At 55.8% G+C, this 16,598-nt stretch overlaps 1 protein-coding gene and 1 pseudogene across 4 annotated transcripts; both read left to right on the forward strand.

Annotated features, from left to right (window-relative positions):
- Positions 1-1,498: 1,498 nt before the first annotated feature.
- On the forward strand, positions 1,499-12,651 carry F10 (coagulation factor X). 4 transcript variants are annotated; one of them, XM_055335632.1, is made up of 8 exons: positions 1,499-1,631; positions 3,308-3,468; positions 6,077-6,101; positions 6,750-6,863; positions 7,773-7,904; positions 9,040-9,299; positions 11,228-11,345; positions 12,045-12,651. In XM_055335632.1, exons 1-8 carry the CDS (start codon positions 1,562-1,564, stop codon positions 12,623-12,625), a joined length of 1,461 nt encoding a protein of 486 aa, XP_055191607.1. In that variant the 5' UTR covers positions 1,499-1,561; the 3' UTR covers positions 12,626-12,651. The 4 variants fall into 4 exon arrangements, with proteins under 4 accessions (XP_055191607.1, XP_055191609.1, XP_055191608.1 ...); XM_055335634.1 differs by having other exon boundaries at positions 11,228-11,341; positions 12,045-12,235; XM_055335633.1 differs by having other exon boundaries at positions 1,612-1,730.
- LOC129516695 (U4 spliceosomal RNA) lies at positions 2,745-2,848 on the forward strand (annotated as a pseudogene).
- Positions 12,652-16,598: the final 3,947 nt, after the last annotated feature.

Here is a 16,598-nt window from a genome sequence, read left to right on the forward strand (position 1 = left end):
GTATGGATTGAAGACAGACACCCAGACACAAACAGGGTTAGAAAGGGCCCTGGGGTTTCTGGCTCTGCCTCGATTTCCCAAGTCACAGGAGGAGATGCAGGCCCTTGCTCCACAGAGCTGCCATGGCATGGGTGCCCGGCAACGTCGGAATGGTCTCTAAAGTCTAACACACCTGACGTGCCCTTGCGCTGACCGCTACGGATCACCTCCCTCTTTCTGCGCATGTCCTCACATCATCTCCCACCCCCAGGGGCTGGGGATAGGAGGGGCTCACCAAGGATCCAGTCTCCCTCACATGCTGGACACACCAGAGACAACATTACCCATCCTGACTGGCCCCAAGGGCTGGGCCCTGCATAGAACACTATACACCCTGCAGAAGACCAGGCCTGCAAAAAACAAAAACAAAAAAAAAAAAAAAGAAGACCAGGCCTGGCCCAGCACCCAGAGTACGAGCCGACAGGGACATCTCGGACTCCTTCAGTCTGTTGGGGTTTGCTGAGCACCTGTTGTGCTGGAGACAGGGCAGCGAACAAGCAGACACACGAGGCTTATGTCCCAGTGACTGTGGGCGTCCATCGTTGCTGGCCACATGCACGATGTGTCAGGGCTACGTAGCAGGTGCTATGGTGCACAGTGCAGTGTCGCTGTGTCACTGGGTCTGTCTCCTCCCCTCCCAGGGGCCTTGGCACCTGGCTAGCACCCCTCCCTCCCTGGCCTGATCGCCATGGGGGTGCTGCTTTCCACCAGCACAGACCTGAGCTTTTCCTGGTGCTGCCATGTTTCCAGAGGGGACGCGGCCCCAGTGGGGAGAGTGGGGGAGTACCTCTTGGGGTGAAAGCCAAGCAGATGAGCCTCCTGCATTCTGCAGGCGGCACACAGGCCAGGTGCCCTCCATACGTCCCTGCCCTTAGGGACTGCGGACGGGCCATGGGGTGGGCTGTCCTCACCTCTTCTCCCAGACTGGCCTTTGTGTGACAGCCTCACTGCGAGGCCCCCACCCCAGGAGGGTGTGCAAGGCGAATCCCCCATCAGAGGTACTTCCGTAGCTTAGCGCCAGGGCTGGGGGACGGGTGGGCATGTCCTGACCTCAGGCTGCCTGGTCCTGGGCTGGCACGGGCCTCCCAGAAGTGCATGCAGACACCTATGGTACTCACCCTGCCTCTTAGGACCACTGAACTGTGGGGGTGGGGGAACCCACATGCACCTCAGATGGCGTGAACCAACACTAAATCTGGAGAAAAGATGGGGAAATGACCCCTGACTGTCATCGTGGACATAAGGACAGGATGACAGCAAACGGGATCCTGGAAACCTGGGATGAGGTTTTTATTGTCTCGTAAACCCCTGAACCCCTCTTGACGCCGGCACCTCCCCAGAGCCGCTGCAGCAGGGTGGCCGTGCCCTCGCATGGTCACCTGTCCCTGGCCCCCTCGTGGCCCAGGCTCCAATCAGGAGGCGGTGATAAGAGAAAGACAACTGGTTGCCTGGAGCCAGGGTGACTGAACCTTGCCCCCGAGACCTGTCACAGCAGGACGGACACCCTGTCCTTGGCCACACCATGGCGGGCCCACTGTGCCTGGTCCTGCTCAGCGCTTCCCTGGCCTGCCTCCCGCTGCTGGGGGGCAGTGGTAAGTGCCCGTCGCCTGGCACACTGTGGAGGTGGCGCCCAAGGAGGAGGAGGAACTCTGGGGATCAGGGCCAGGCCCCCAAGTCTCCGTAGGGGGAAGGTGGGTGCCCACCCCCTGCTGTGACATGACTGGGCCTGGAGGCCTCAGCCAAGAGTAGCTCGGGGCCAGGTGAGCCTCCCTCCCTGCAGCTGGGGAGCTGGACAGCAGAGCAGCGGTCACACACAGAAGCTCGCGGACAGAGAGACAGAAGGAGGTGCCCCTCCACCGCCAAAGCAGGCTGGGGAGGCCGGGGGGTCACAGGCAGAGAGGAGCGTCATGCTGGAAAGACAAGATAGAAGTTGGTGCCTACACCCTCAGGCTGGCTTGGCAGGGGGAAGGGGCTCAGAAAGAGGTGAAGCCACATGGGGGAGTGGGAGTGGGAGAGTGCAGTAGGGGGCAGGAAGGGGCAGGAGGGGGCAGGTGGGGGCCTGGAGGCTGTCTGTGCCCCTGTTGCAGGGGAAGCCTGAGGCAGAGGGGCAGGCAGGGGGCACTGTGTGGGGAATGAGGAGGTGGTGAGAAGTGGGGTGAGGGAGAGAACTTCGGAGCTGCAGGTGGGGGGCCCTTGTATTCCACCGCAGGCCAGACCTCTGGGGGGATGGGGGTGCCCACAGTGTCATGGGGGTGACAGCGATGTCACTAAAAGACATGTGGCCTTGGAAGGGAAAGCACTGTGAGGCGGGGGTGAAGCTAACATTTACTGAGCACCTGCCAGCCTCGGCGCTAAGACAACTCGGAAGTACTCGGCTGGTGACCCCCATTTGCCAACACTAAGCAGTAGGTAAACGAGCCATCTGAAGCTCCGCTGCCTGTCCCCAGCAGGCTCTGGGTTTGCACGTGGGGGTGCTGCCTGCCCTGTGGAAAGGGGAGGACGGAACTCAGGACGTAGGTCCTGATGGGTGGGGGGAGGCTCTGTGAGGGCACAGAGTGCGGGGAAGAGTCCTCGGCAGAGGGGAGCACGCGAGGGATTCAGCACAGGACACAGCCCGAGGCCCTCTGATCCAAGATATCTCGGCGGGGGGGGGGGGGGCGGCAGGTCAGGACTTCTTTGAGTCTCTGATCTATTCAGTGGTTTGCAGCTTTGCTCAGTGGCAGTATCATAGCCAATGAGGTTTATCCGAGGCACGATTATTGCTAATGGAAAACTTTTCCCAATTCAGTGATTTGTGAATGAAATAGAACAGAAACTGAGTAGAAAATGTGGTGATAAGTACTGTTTCCTCTAAGTGCTGTTTTCTGTGTGTGTGTGTGTGTGTGTGTGTCCTGGGACTTGATAAAGCGTGCTAAGAAGGGCACCACCGTTCCCCATGACCGTGCGTGAAGCCCCAGAAGCGTGGTGGGCTGGGCGCAGGTGGGGGCCAGGGCAACAGCAGCAGGGAGCAGGGAGAGGTGCAGGGAGAGGTGAGGGATGGCTTGGCAGCTGGTGTAGTTGCATGGGACATGCAGGGAGCTACCGGATGGCAGGATGGGCACACAGAAAGCCACTGGTGGCCTGGTCATGCATGGGGTCGAGAGGGAGGTGGGCACAAAGAAGGGAGGCCTCCTGCAGAGTGGAGGTGAGCAGATCCTGCAGGGGTGGTGGTGGGGAGCAGGCCAGCCATTGAGGCCTCCCGAGTGACATGTCCCTGCCTGTCTGCCAGTGTTTCTCAGCCCGGAACGTGCCAGCAGCGTCCTGGGGCGCGTCCGCAGGGCCAATTCGTTTTTGGAGGAGATGAAAAAAGGCAACCTGGAAAGAGAATGTATGGAGGAGATGTGTTCCTTTGAGGAAGCCCGCGAGGTCTTTGAGGACACAACCAAAACGGTAAGGGCTGGTGTACAGGCCCCGTAGCAGGCACAGCCCCAGGTGGAGGCTGGCCCGAGTCCCTCAGGGGGCAGAGTACAGCAGCCCCGGGCCCCCTCCACAGATGTGCAGGGTGGGGAGATGGGAGTCCCCATGGGGCTGGGGGGCACTGAGGGAGGGGCATGGTCCCATCGGTAGGAGGGTCGTGAGGCCTTTGGAGATTTTGTTAAACCAACTCTAATACATAAAGTGTTCATGTAAAAAAAATATTGACGGCCTCAGTAGCACCTCTGCGGGCTGACCACACCTGAGGATACGGAGGCTGGCAGTCTTTGCCCGAATCTATGTCCGCCACCACATCTGACATGTGGCACCTGAGGAGCGGTACCTGTGCATTTACTCCTTTGCCAGTAAACATTCCATCAGATAGAGACAAGCTGATTCTGAATTCGGAAATGTGGAAAGGCAAAGAAATTAGAATAACTGAAAGAAGTTTGAGAAAGAAGAGGAATCATAGTACATGACTGAAAGACTCCCTGCAAAGCTACAGTAACTGCAAAAACATTCCCTGTTTTGGGAAAGGAAAGATACGTAAATCAGTGGGACAGACTAGAAAGTCAGTAAATGGACCCACAAAAATACGGCCAATCAATATCTGACAAAGGTTCACAAACAACTCAACGAAGGAAGAATTGTCTTTTGCAAATGACAGAACTGGGATAGCTGCCCATGTCCATACATGTTTGACCTAAACCTGACCGCTGTACAAAAGTTAACTCAACACGGATCATAGACCTAAAGGTAAAACATAAAACTTCAGGGAGAAGTGTCATGACATGGAGTTAGGCAAGATTTCTTAGACATGACACCAAAACCTCAACCCATGAAAGAGAAAACAGGCAAATTGGACTTACTCAAAATTTAAGATTTGCTCTGTGAAAAATATTGAAGAATAAAACTATAAGCTATGACCTGGAAAGACACTTGCCGACCACATACCTGACACAGGATTTGTGTTCAGAATACATAAAGGACTCGCACAACTCAACGGAACTACATCAATAACCAACTGGATACAAGCAGATGTGAACGGACACTTCACAAGGGGGTACAGACGCACAGATGGGAAGTGCTTGCAGCAGACATGCGACATCCTGGGCCACGATGGGAGCGCGGACTGCAGCCTGCCACCGCGAGACACCCCAACACACCTGCAGGCTGGATGCTCAGTCGGAAGCCGCATCAGGAAGATGTTGCCGTCGGACCCCGTGACCCCATTCCCGAGAGCTCACCAAGGGAAGTGAAAACCTGTTCACATGGTAACTTGGGCATGATTATCTACAGCAACTCTAGTTACAGTCGTCCCAAAGTAGCAGTGACTCACGTGTCCTTGCTTGCGCGCTGGCTAAACCAGCTGCCGCAGCGTTCTACTCAGCCACGAGACAAGCTGCTGGTGTGCATAGCAGCCCAAGTGAGCTTCGACAGCATCGTGCCCGATGAAGGGTTGGGTTGTGCAAGGCGCGAGTCTGTTTGCACAACACACTCAGAAGTCGCAGCCCAGACGAAGAGCAGATGTGTGGCTCCGGGGTTGCAGCTGCCATGAGCTGCGAGTGTTGGAGGGCAGGAGCTGCCCTGTGTCTCAGCTGTGGTGGGGGTTGTACAAACCTGGGCATTTGCTGAATTTCACAGAACTGTACAAAATAGTCGTTTTTGCTGTGTGATGCTTTCTTTAGTGAAATTTTAAAGAGACAGTATATGAGGTTCCAGAGGCTTCTGTAGCAAATTCACATTCACAGTCCTGGAGCCGCATGTCCAAATCAAGGTGGCACCGGGTTGATTCCACCTGGAAGGTGGAAACGAACACATCTTTAGCTTCCCTGGGCGCCCAGGACGGTGGAGAGGTTGCGAGGGAAAAGGTGGCCCATGTGCCTCTCTCAGCATCCGGATGCTGCCTGCAGTCCTGGGCTGGCCTTGCCTTGTGGGCACACCACTTGGACCTCAGCTACATCCCCACAGTGGCTGTCATGCCTTTTCCAGCTCTCCTGAGGATGCTGCCCAGAGCCAATGTGGTCTCCTCTCCCTGCCAACCTTCCTCACATCTGTTCCGACCCTATTCCCGGGAAGACCACAGTCTGGTGGCACACGGTTCAAGCTACTGAACACTGCAAAAACAATTAAGACTATGAACAATTTCTTGTATAATATAGGTCTTTGGTGCCCTGTTTTAACCTAATCACCAATAACCATTTCTTCAGTTGAACATGATTATTCACCAAGCACCTGATCCCTTAATGAAGCTTTGACCCAGATATCTCAACTCAAAACCATTCACTGATCGGCTTGGGGGCAGCCAGCAGAGCAAACCATTTCTGGTATAATCCAGTCCTCCGTGATTTACTTGAAAATAAATTTTCAACATTCAACAGAGATTGTGCATCTAAGGTGACCAAAGTCCACCTGTACAGATCCCGCAGATCTGAAAATCCCCTCTCAACCAGGCGTTCTAGTGCAATTTATTACCAGAAAAGGCCTTTGCTCTGTTCGCTCAGCCTGAGAGAATAGGTTGTGGTGCTTTGTGAAATGGCTGTGTTTTCCCTAATGTATTTTAAACTCTTCTTTTCCCTTTTAGTTGGAATTCTGGAATAAATACAAAGGTGAGATGCTTTCTATCTTAATATCGAGTGGGGTTCATTCAGACACTGAAACAGGGAGAGACTGTATTTGCATTTTGAAAATTCTTCTAGAATTTCCTTTCCAATCCCATTTATTTCTTACTCAACTAAGACTTTTCCTCTCTGAGTATTTCCATAATAGTTATGATGAGATCATTTTTTGAAACTTTTGCTAATTCTAGTTTTGTTACGTAGGTGTAGACTTAATTAGTTCACTCTTACTTGAGGGGTACCAAACTCTGATAATTTTAATTTCATTTTATTTATTTATTTGAGAGAGTGAGAGGGAATGAGAGAGAGAGAGAGAGAGAGAGAGAGAGAGCACAAGCAGAGGGAGGAGCCCCAGTCACCAGCCCTAGGCTCCTCACTCTGCTGAATACACATGGTCCAGTGTCTCGGCAGAAACAGGAGAGCTTATCAATGGCCCAGTTAGATAAGGGCATCATGTACACAGAGCCACAGAACATGGGGGTAAAATGAAGTCCAGGTGGGAGATGTGTTTACAGGGAGACAGGAAGAATTCAGGTTTATTCAAGTTATCTGAATGGCATGTGCCAAGATCAACACAGCAAGGCCGTTTGCCTGCTAGTGGGAGCTGCCTGCAAGCTCAGTGGAACCCTGTCTCTGTAGATGGTGACCAGTGTGAGAGCAGCCCTTGCCAGAACCAGGGCCAGTGCAAAGACGGCCTCCTGGAGTACTCGTGCATCTGTCCAGAAGGATACGAGGGCAAAAACTGTGAATTGTGTGAGTGCCTCTTTCCGGGTCAGGAACAAGGGGAGAAGCCACAGCTCTTGGGAAACAGGCTGGGGCTCCTTGCTGAGGTTCACGTGGTGGCATCGTAGGGGCACCAGAGCGGTTCATTGACAGCCAAGTGTGTCCTACAATCTGAACCTCTCCGCTCCTGCGAGAGGCTAGTGTACATGCGTGGAGCACAGACCCCGTAACCCAGAGCCCAGAGCACCCACTCCCCTGGGGTGGCGCTGATTCCCCATGGTCCCAGCTGAGGCTTGCAATCACTACCCTCCACTCACATCTGCGAAAAGCGAGTGTCCATTCCAAATGTCCAGGATGGTCCAGTTATAAAAATGTGGTACACTTAACTAATTCTACATGGAAATGTCAGAGAGTTTTCCTATTACAGTGATTAATTTTTGTAATAAAGATTTGATTTGTATCAGGCCAGTGGCCCCCAAGGAGAAAGATTCGCCCTTTTCTCATGTTACTTACTTTATAACGCGTGGAATGCGGTCTTAGCCTGGATTCCTTTGAGACTATCCTCGACGGGCCTATCCATTCCACATGGTTCTGCCCAGAGCCCAGAGCTGCCTCAGCCTGGAGCCATCATGCCTGGTTTATAAAGTCACACTAAAGTTGATATCACTGTAATTATTTTGTCATCAAAACCCAAATAGTCCCAGATGCATCTAGCCCCTTTATCTCGGGGGGAAGGGCCTGGCTGGGGTGGCCACTCAGCTCTGTCTGAGGCCCTTCCTCGGCCGGACAGCCTGTGGTGCACACTAGGCACGCAGCTCAGGCCCTTCGCTCCTGCTGGGGGCCCCATGGTGGGGTTGGCAGGTAGGTACACGGGCCCCTGGTGTTGCCATCCTTCCTCCCAGCTAGACACAGCCTTGGTTTCTCTGGCCTGTCCTGCAGCCACGCGGAAACTCTGCAGCGTCGATAACGGGGACTGTGACCAGTTCTGCAGGGAGGAGCAGAGCTCCGTGGTGTGCTCCTGTGCCAGCGGGTATGTCCTCGGCGACAATGGCAAATCCTGCATCTCCACAGGTAGGCGGCACATGGTGCCACCCCACAGGCTCCCTGGCCAGAGTAGGCACGCTGGCCAACGTCCTGGGTGGGCCACAAGGTTTGGGAACAGACCCACAGTCTCTGGGAACTGTCTGAGAAATGGAGCCAGCGACATTGCTTGACTCCCCGGGTGCAGGTGATGACGTCAGGGTGCAGGGTGGCACAGGGGCCATGCTGCACAGAGCCTGTCTGGACACCCATGATGTGGTTGTGACCATGGCACGTCCTGTTGCCCTGGAAGGCTGGGAGTTGGAACAGGTGCAGAGCAGCACAGGTCCAACTACTAGGGCCATGGACTTGCCGGGAGGAGGGTACAGGAGCCAGAAGGGGAACCAGGGACTCCCAAGAATGGTTAAGTCATACAGGCCCCAAGTGATGGGCTTTAGTGTTTGTCTCTCTCTTTCTTTCTTTCTTTCTTCTTTCTTTCTTTCTTTCTTTCTTTCTTCTTCTTTCTTTCTTTCTTTTCTTTCTTTTTTCTTTCTTTCTTTCTTCTTTCTTTCTTCTTTCTTTCTTCTTTCTTCTTCTTTCTTTTAATTTAAAGATTTTATTTATTTGAGAGAGGGAGAGACAGCGAGCACTAGCGGGGGGAGTGGCAGAGGGAGAGGGAGGAGTAGATCCCTACCTGAGCAGGGAGCCCCAGGCAGGATTTGATCCCAGGACCCTGGAATCCTGACCTGAGCCATAGGCAGACCCTGAGTTTCCTTTCCTGAGATGAAAGCCAGGCCCTGAGTGGCCTGGAGGCTCTGGGATGGTCTGGCCTAGTGAGGGGCTGGGTCTCCGGGGAAAGAGCTCCTGCCCTCACTGCTCCTGCCTGACCTCTGACTTTGGCCCCACCGTGGGGCCCACCCAGAAGCTAGTCCTCTCTCTTCACTCGTCTGCCCCGCCCCCAAGCCTGCCCCTGCCTGACCAATAGCTTGGGTTGGGTGCAGAGTCTCAGGTGCCCCAGACAGTGGGCCTGTCCTCCGTCGTCATGTAACCCAGAGCTCTCAGGGGTCCCCTCTGCCACCCCCACGTGGCTGCCTCTTCCCCACCTTCCCCCTTTGGGTCAGATGAGAGTTCTGTGTGCAGGACAGGGAGGGTCTTGGGTGGCTGAAGCCAGCCTGTGTTCTCTCAGAGCCTTTCCCCTGTGGGAAAACCACTGTGGGACGCAGGAAGAGGGCCACCGAGACTGCCCCCAGCAGCGAGGCTCCCCCAGACGCAGAGGAAGAGGCCGGCATGCTGGAGGAGTATGACCCCGGAGACCTGTCTCCCACCCAGAGCACCATGTTCCTGCTGCCTTTCAACCAGACAACCTCTGACCCCGACGAGGATGCAAGTGGCCTGGTCCGGATCGTGGGTGGCCAGGACTGCAGAGATGGCGAGTGTCCCTGGCAGGTGACTGTTGAGCGGGCCTGGGTGGCGCCGGCAGTGGGGCTACCCGCTGGCCCCAGGGAGGATGCTGCCTGAGGTGAGACAGGGGTCCCATCCCTCCCTGTCTGCTGCCTGTAAGGGACAGACAGACCACTACAGCTCAGGCTGCAGGCCCCAGGCTGTGTAGGGCCCTCAGCTGCTCTTCTGACCACTGGCAGGCCGGAGATACTCCCCTAGCTTTAGCTCTGATTTGGTAAAACATTTTTTTACCAAACATATAAATCCTGACAAGGCAGGTAGTGATTGGAAGAAGAGCATATCCATGTGTTTGCCAAGGTAAAAACCACTCTTTGGTTGTTGGTTTGGACTAGGACAGATTTAGCAAATAACAACACAGGATTTCTGCATCTCAGATAAACGAGGAACAATCATTAAAGTATGTCTCAAAGACCACATAGGACACATTTATACTAAAAATTGTTTGTTCTATACTTGACTCAAATGTAACTGGGTGTCCTCTGTGTTATCTGGAATCCTAACTTTGCTTCTCCGCCAGCAAAAGCCCCAGAGCCACCGACAACCTGTAGGAATGAGGAATGACCTCCACCTGTCTTGCTCGTGGCTCCTCAAGGGGCATGCATTTGTCTAAAATACTGGGAGCCCGGGGAGGAGCTCAGCGTGTGGTCACCTTGCCTGCAGCACACATTCAGGGAGAACAGTGTGGGTCCGACATGGCCCCGAGCGTCAAGTGTAGTTGTGAGATCAGCAGATCTCTCCCCTGATGTGTACACGCCTCGATGTGGGAAGGGCAGAGCCCACCCCAGCCACCCCAGTGGCACTGACCTGGCCCCATGGGAGAACACGCAGCCCCGCCAGGGCGGGCAGGACAAGCTCCCCCTGGCCCCAGGCTGTGTGACGGGATCCTGTCCAGAGGGCTCCTGACTCCTGCTACTCAGCCCAGCCCAGCCCAACCCAGCAGGGGTCTGGCTTCTGTGTTTAGGAGGAAGAGTTAGGGTCCAGGCCTTGGGGAGACCGACTGTCCCCCACTGGTCACCCAAGCTGGTTAAGCGTTGATAAATCGTGCCCAGAAAGTCCACGGCACAGCTGTGAGTCCTGGAGGTCTGCAAGAGCTCTTCCTTGCTCCACTGGCCGGGGCACACCCCTAGCCAGCAACTCCCGCTTGTGAGGTGTGGGACTCTTGAGGAGATTTGCCAACCTGACACTTTGGGGGAAGGGGCGGTGCCTGCCGGGCTGGGCTGCCGGTGCTCCCAGGCCAGGGCTCCCTCCCTCCCTCTCAGGGCCTGGCGGGGAGAAGACGGTCACCGGCAGGGGGAGCTACATGGATCCGGAGGACATTGCCCTTGGGTGGGGGTTTCTGAGACCTGTCCACGGCTGAGCTACCACCCCAAACACCAGACTGGCCTGCCTGGTCTGCGCTAGAGTTCACAGCCACGTAGCAAAGGTTTTCACACTGAAAATCGCGTTTCTGTGCCTAACATTGCCGAGAGTGCTGGGATGGCTCTGGGGGTCTGTGGCCCCGGGGCAGAAGCCTCCCCGGGTGCTAGCACTGGGCAGGCAGTGGGGCCTCAACAAATGTCTGCTGAGTCCGTTGGAGCACTGCTCTGTGCAAAGGAGCTGCCCAAACCCCCAGCATCCAGCCAGTGGTGGCGGCGGAGGGGGGTGGGGAGGGCATGGCTGGGAAGGGGCTGTGGCCGTGGCCACCGCAAGCCCCACGACAGCAAGGTCTCAGAGGCCGTGGTGGCAGAATGGCCGTGGGACACTCAGGAGTCTGCAGGTTCCTGGCTGGAGACATGCACACTCCAGGTGGGGGGGGCCGGGGGGGGCAGGGGGGCGGTGCTGCTGATCCAGGCTGGGAGGCGGGGAGGAAGGCTCTCCTGCTCCTCTCCTCAGATGTCAGACCCAACCTGGTGGATGGGCTGTGCTCCCTGCAGGCTCTGCTCATCAATGAGGAGAATGAGGGGTTTTGCGGAGGTACCATCCTGAGCGAGTACTACATCCTCACTGCAGCTCACTGTCTCCAGCAAGCCAAGAAATTCACGGTGAGGGTAGGTAAGTGGTGCCTCAGCTCCTCCGAGGCCCTGCAGTGCCCTCTGTCACTTCCTTATTTTCAGAGCTGCCAGCTTGGAACTGGTAGTTGACACCCAGGAACCCTGAGGGGCAGAGGTGAGGGGTGGTCTTCCCTAGTGCCACAAGGCTCCTCTCAGTGTCCCTTCCTCCAGGTAGGCTTCCAGAGCTCCTCTTCAACAGTCTGGGCACGGAGCACAGCCTGTCACGTCTTGTCGTTTGTCCTTCACCAGCACAAGCCACAAGTACAACCACACATGTGATCTTTAGTTTTCTAGTTACATTAAATTTTCCATGATACATTTTTTAAGTTTACAGATGAAATTAATTTTAGTAATATAGCTTCATCCAATATAGCCAAAATACTATTATTTCAATGTGTAATCAATTGTAAAAATATCAATGAGACATTTTGAATTTGCATTTTCATTCTCCGTCTGAGAATTGACCCTCAGCACATCCCAGTTCATGCCGGCGGCCGTGGGGTCAGAGCGGGCGCCCCTGCTTCATCGCAGGCTCAGGGAATGTCAGCCTGACCTGCTGTTCACAGCGATCAAGTGCGCCTGGTGGCTGCCCTGGGCTGACACCAAAGGCTGTTTTTGTTGACCTTGTTATGCTTTCCTTGTTTTTTTAGATTTTCTATGACCATATCCCATTTTTTCCTACAAACACCACCTGTTGCAGGTGAACGGGACACAGACAAGGAGGAGGGCAATGAGGCGGCACACGAGGTGGAAATGATCATCAAGCACAACAAGTTTGTCAGGGAGACATACGACTTTGACATCGCGGTCATCAAGCTGAAGACGCCCATCACCTTCCGCATGAACGTGGCGCCCGCCTGCCTGCCGCAGAAGGACTGGGCCGAGTCCACACTCATGACGCAGAAGACAGGCATTGTAAGCGGCTTCGGGAAAACCCACGAGAAGGGCCGCCTGTCCACCACCCTCAAGATGATGGAGGTGCCGTATGTGGACAGGAACACGTGCAAGCTGTCCAGCAGTTTCAGCATCACCCAGAACATGTTCTGTGCCGGCTATGACTCGAAGCCCGAAGACGCCTGTCAGGGGGACAGCGGGGGCCCCCATGTCACCCGATTCAAGGACACCTACTTTGTCACTGGCATTGTCAGCTGGGGAGAAGGATGTGCTCGGAAGGGGAAGTATGGGATCTACACCAAGGTCACCAACTTCCTCAAGTGGATCGATAGGTCCATGAAAGCTAGGGGAGTGGCCCCAGCACTGGCGGGGGGCCCCCACACCTAACCCCCATTAAAGTCATCCCACCTGCAGATCCGCTGGCAGCTACTTGCCTCTGGTTTGTGTTAACATGGGCTGTCCTGGATAGGCTGCAGCCTGGAGCAGGTCTCCCAGGTGCAGGGGGCCCACCCGTCTTGATTCCACGTCCTGGTCTTCTCTTGCTCTGTGGCAGAGAATGTCCCTCTGGAACACTAGGTCCTGCCTTTCTCTCACCAGGGTGGGGGGCTTCTTTGGGAAACACTACACTTGTAGGAGTCTAGAGCCCCTGGGATGACCAGAACCATGAGGGCCGCTTCTGCGCACAGCAGGGTTTTCTGGTTTTGATTGCTAGGGACACTTGTGAATGACAGGTTTCTGGGGTACAGCCCATGACCTGAGGGTGGGGAGGGGGCGGGGGTCCCGGTCCTGAGAAGGGGTGAAAACGCGTCCTCCAGGGCAGGCTCTCCAGGAGTCTCTCACAGGCGGGGATGCTTTCACCTGGGCCTAGCAGCCGCTTCTCCCCGTGGCCTCATTTTGGAATCGGCAGCTGTCCCCTGAGCAGCCCTGATGCTCCCCAGACCCCATCAGTCCCTGTGGAGGTGGCCCCTCTGTGACCCTGTGTGCATGTGTGCTGGCCGGCTGCTCCAGACCCTCCACCCAAGTGGTCACGAGAAGCAAAGCGCTTTAGAAAACATGACAGGTGCCTTCAGACACGACCCGCCAGCGCTATGTTCCAAATGCCCCCACAGAGTTTGTGTTTTGCGTAACTTCACTAAGCAAAGTTTCAAAGTTCCAGTACAGAGACGCCCCCAAACGTCACGAGCAGGGCAGAGTGTTTTGTAAACAGTAGATACTGGAGGTTAGGAAAATCAATGCGAACGTGCCCACCATCTTCCAGAGTGGGTCTGAGGGCCACCAGCAAGCTCGGAGGCCTTCCTGGAGGGAGGCCGCACCCAATACAGCCGGCCGGCCCCTGCGGGTTCTGCGTGGGTTCCAAGGTCAGCGGTGCTCTGGGGCCCAGGGAAACAGCTGGAGACCCAGAGCCCAGCGCTGCCTTGGCTGCTGCAGCTCCCTCCCTCACTGTGGGCTGACCCGCCACCAGGCCCGTGTCCATCAGAGGGCAGCCCCCGGCCAGCCTGCCCCCTCATCCACAGTGTCAGAGAAGGACACTCAGTTCCACAAGGCTCTGAAGGAGACGGACACAACCCGCCCTGTGGCTGGATGCTGTGTGGGGGGGGGGGGCGCTGGGCTGGAGCTCATGCCGGGCTCATCTGCTTGCTCCCGTGTCCTGGCGCCACTCAGCTCCTAGAGTGTCAGGGCCCCTGGCGTACACAGAGGCTGCTGCTCTGCTGCAGCCTAGGCCAGGAGTCCCTCAGGGATTCGGGTAGCGGGTAGCAGGGACAGGGGGAGGCAGGAGCCACGGGGGAGAAGACGGAGGGTGAGTGCTGCTCCTGAGGACAGGCAGAGGCTGCAGGATGAACTTCAGGAGCCCTGTCTGCTCCGTAACTGCCACTCATTCTGTGAGGGTCACAGCTGCCCCCAAATACAGAAGGGCTCCTGCAGGCCAAGACCAAGTTCGGGTGGGGGTGGCTGGCCCCACCTGCAGAGGCTGAGCCCCCAGGGAGTGGGACAGAGCCACCTCATTAGGCGGGTGGGCTTGGGTGTCTGTGAAGGGGCCACCACAGGGGTTGCTGATTGAGGCATGTTGCCAAGGTCACCAAACTCTTGTGCAAACGTCCTCAAGAAGCAAGATATTTGAGTGTTCAAGCATCACCGAGAAATTACTTTCTCATCACAGGCAGGACAGGGGCTTTCTCTGTCGAGTTGGCGTACATGGGGAGCATGTGATTGGGACCCTGGATGGGGTGTGAGGTCCCCTATGGTGCTGACAGTGATTCTCGGCTGGGAGCACACACTCGGTTCTGCAAAATACCATCTGGGGCCCTGGTCACACGGCAGGAGGTCCCTGTCCAGAAACGTGTGTTGAGCAGCCTCAGGACCCCCTACTGACACTCTGGCATCTGTGTGCTGGGACGGGGCCCCTGCGGCCGACTTCACGCTACCTCTTATCTGCTCTCCTGGCAGTGAGACTCAGCGGGCTCCCTGCCCTTCTGTGTGTCCCCCAAGCACCTGATGGGTGGGGTCCGGGTGACTGTCTTGCCCAGGCTGCGTCCTCTGCACAGAGCCTTGTCACACAGGGCTGCTCCTGGGGCGGGACCTACTGACCTCACTCCTGGGAGGTGCTCTCAACACCTCAGCCCTCTGCCTGGAACAGGAACATTCTCACGGTGAGGTGAATTTTTCTGGCGGAGGCCCAGTGTGCTCGCTGCTGCAGGGCCAGTGCTCACTCTCCGCAGCCCCGTGTCCTCAGGCGGATCTGCAGACCTGTCCTTGGTGCTGCCAGGCACCGCTCCCCCACCTCATTGTCCAGCTCGGTAGGTGCCCTCAGGGAGGCTCTGCCAGCCGTCTGGGCCTTTCCTGCAGGGCCACGAAGGCAGTCATGGGCTGAGGGGACCTGTGTGACCCGGGAGGCCTGAACCCACCTGGAAGGGGCCTCCCTCCTTACTTGCATTGTTGACATATGGGAGTCCTCCCAGAGTGACACCCAGATGGCCGTGGGCGTGCAGGATCAAGGCTGACAACGGTGGGGGAGGGCCCCGGTCCCACCACCTGCCACCACCCTACTAGCGCTGCACACCAGCCCCTTAGCCCTGCTCTCCCTCAGCACCCGCACCCTCCTGCACACACAGAAATAAGCACAAAAACTCAAATTTACAATTTTAAAACAAAGATTGCACATTGAAATGACACTGTTTTGGATCTATTGTGTTAAAGAAGTATACTGTTAAAATTATTTTAACTTCTCTCTTTTGAGATTTATTTATTTATTTTTTTATTTATGATAGTAACACACACAGAGAGAGAGAGAGAGAGAAGCAGAGGGAGAAGCAGGCTCCATGCACCGGGAGCCCGACGTGGGATTCGATCCCGGGTCTCCAGGATCGCGCCCTGGGCCAAAGGCAGGCGCCAAACCGCTGCGCCACCCAGGGATCCCTCTCTTTTGAGATTTTAAATGTGGTGCTAGGATACTTTTCTGACCCCTGGGGCTTGTGCCTGTCCCCCAGACGGCCCCATCAAGTGCACCCTCCCCACAGCAAGTACAGGTCTGAGGAACACCAAACGGGGCCTATCACTCCACCAGTCAGAACCTTTGGAGTAAAACCCAAACCCTTACCACGTCACTGCAGTTAGAGTGTGGTTTATCTGTCAGACCCACCCATGGGTGGCATGGCACATGATCTTAGGCGACACCGAACAATCACGGGGTCTATGGGATTTTAGTTCTGAAAGAGCTGTGATCAGATAAGCTGCCAGAAATCCTCTCAGTAAAAGCTGTAAGTGGACACAGCTTGTGTATCGCTTCCAGTAAACGTGTCTCAGGGGCCGACACAATGGAAGACATCAAGAGGAGCAAAAAATAAGTAAATAAAACGAAAGGAAGGTGGGCGTGACCCTAGCCATCACCGCTCAGTCTTCCATGAACTGGTCCTGGTCCTCATATTCCAGAATGGCACTTAGAGCTCCAGCCATCACACCTGGGTCCCAGGCAGCAGGATGGAGGTGGGGGAGGGACAAACAGCCAAGGGCCACACCAGTTGTCTTTCAAGAAGCTTCCCAGGAGTTGTGCCTTCTGTCTGCATCCTGATGACTGCCCACCAGGTGCCCAGCTAGAAATCGGGGTCCTGTCCTGGAGTCCTGCTCCCACTCCCCCACCCCTGTGTGGGTCTAAGAACTAGGAGGCGGTTTCCTGCCATTCTTTGCCTCCATCTGAAATGCCCCCCTACTTCCTACCCATCTGGCTCCTGAGCTGACTCACCGGCCCCGCAGCCAGGGTATCTGAACTCTCCCGGTGTCTGACGGATGGCATCTCAGCAGCTCCCCGACTTCCACTCTGCCTGTACCCTGATTCGTTGCATGGGGTGACGGGCGAGGTCCTGGC

This window comes from Nyctereutes procyonoides, unplaced genomic scaffold (assembly GCF_905146905.1).
Source record: "Nyctereutes procyonoides isolate TBG_1078 unplaced genomic scaffold, NYPRO_anot_genome, whole genome shotgun sequence".
Lineage (NCBI taxonomy): Eukaryota > Metazoa > Chordata > Mammalia > Carnivora > Canidae > Nyctereutes > Nyctereutes procyonoides.

Bases quoted from the DNA above. Each gene is read 5' to 3' on its own strand.
- F10 (XM_055335631.1), top strand. From the start codon at position 1,947: ATGCTGGAAAGACAAGATAGAAGTTGGTGCCTACACCCTCAGGCTGGC. The intron at 6,102-6,749 runs GTGAGATGCTTT...CTGTCTCTGTAG, and splicing joins ATTCTGGAATAAATACAAAG to ATGGTGACCAGTGTGAGAGC. The intron at 11,346-12,044 runs GTAAGTGGTGCC...CACCTGTTGCAG, and splicing joins GAAATTCACGGTGAGGGTAG to GTGAACGGGACACAGACAAG.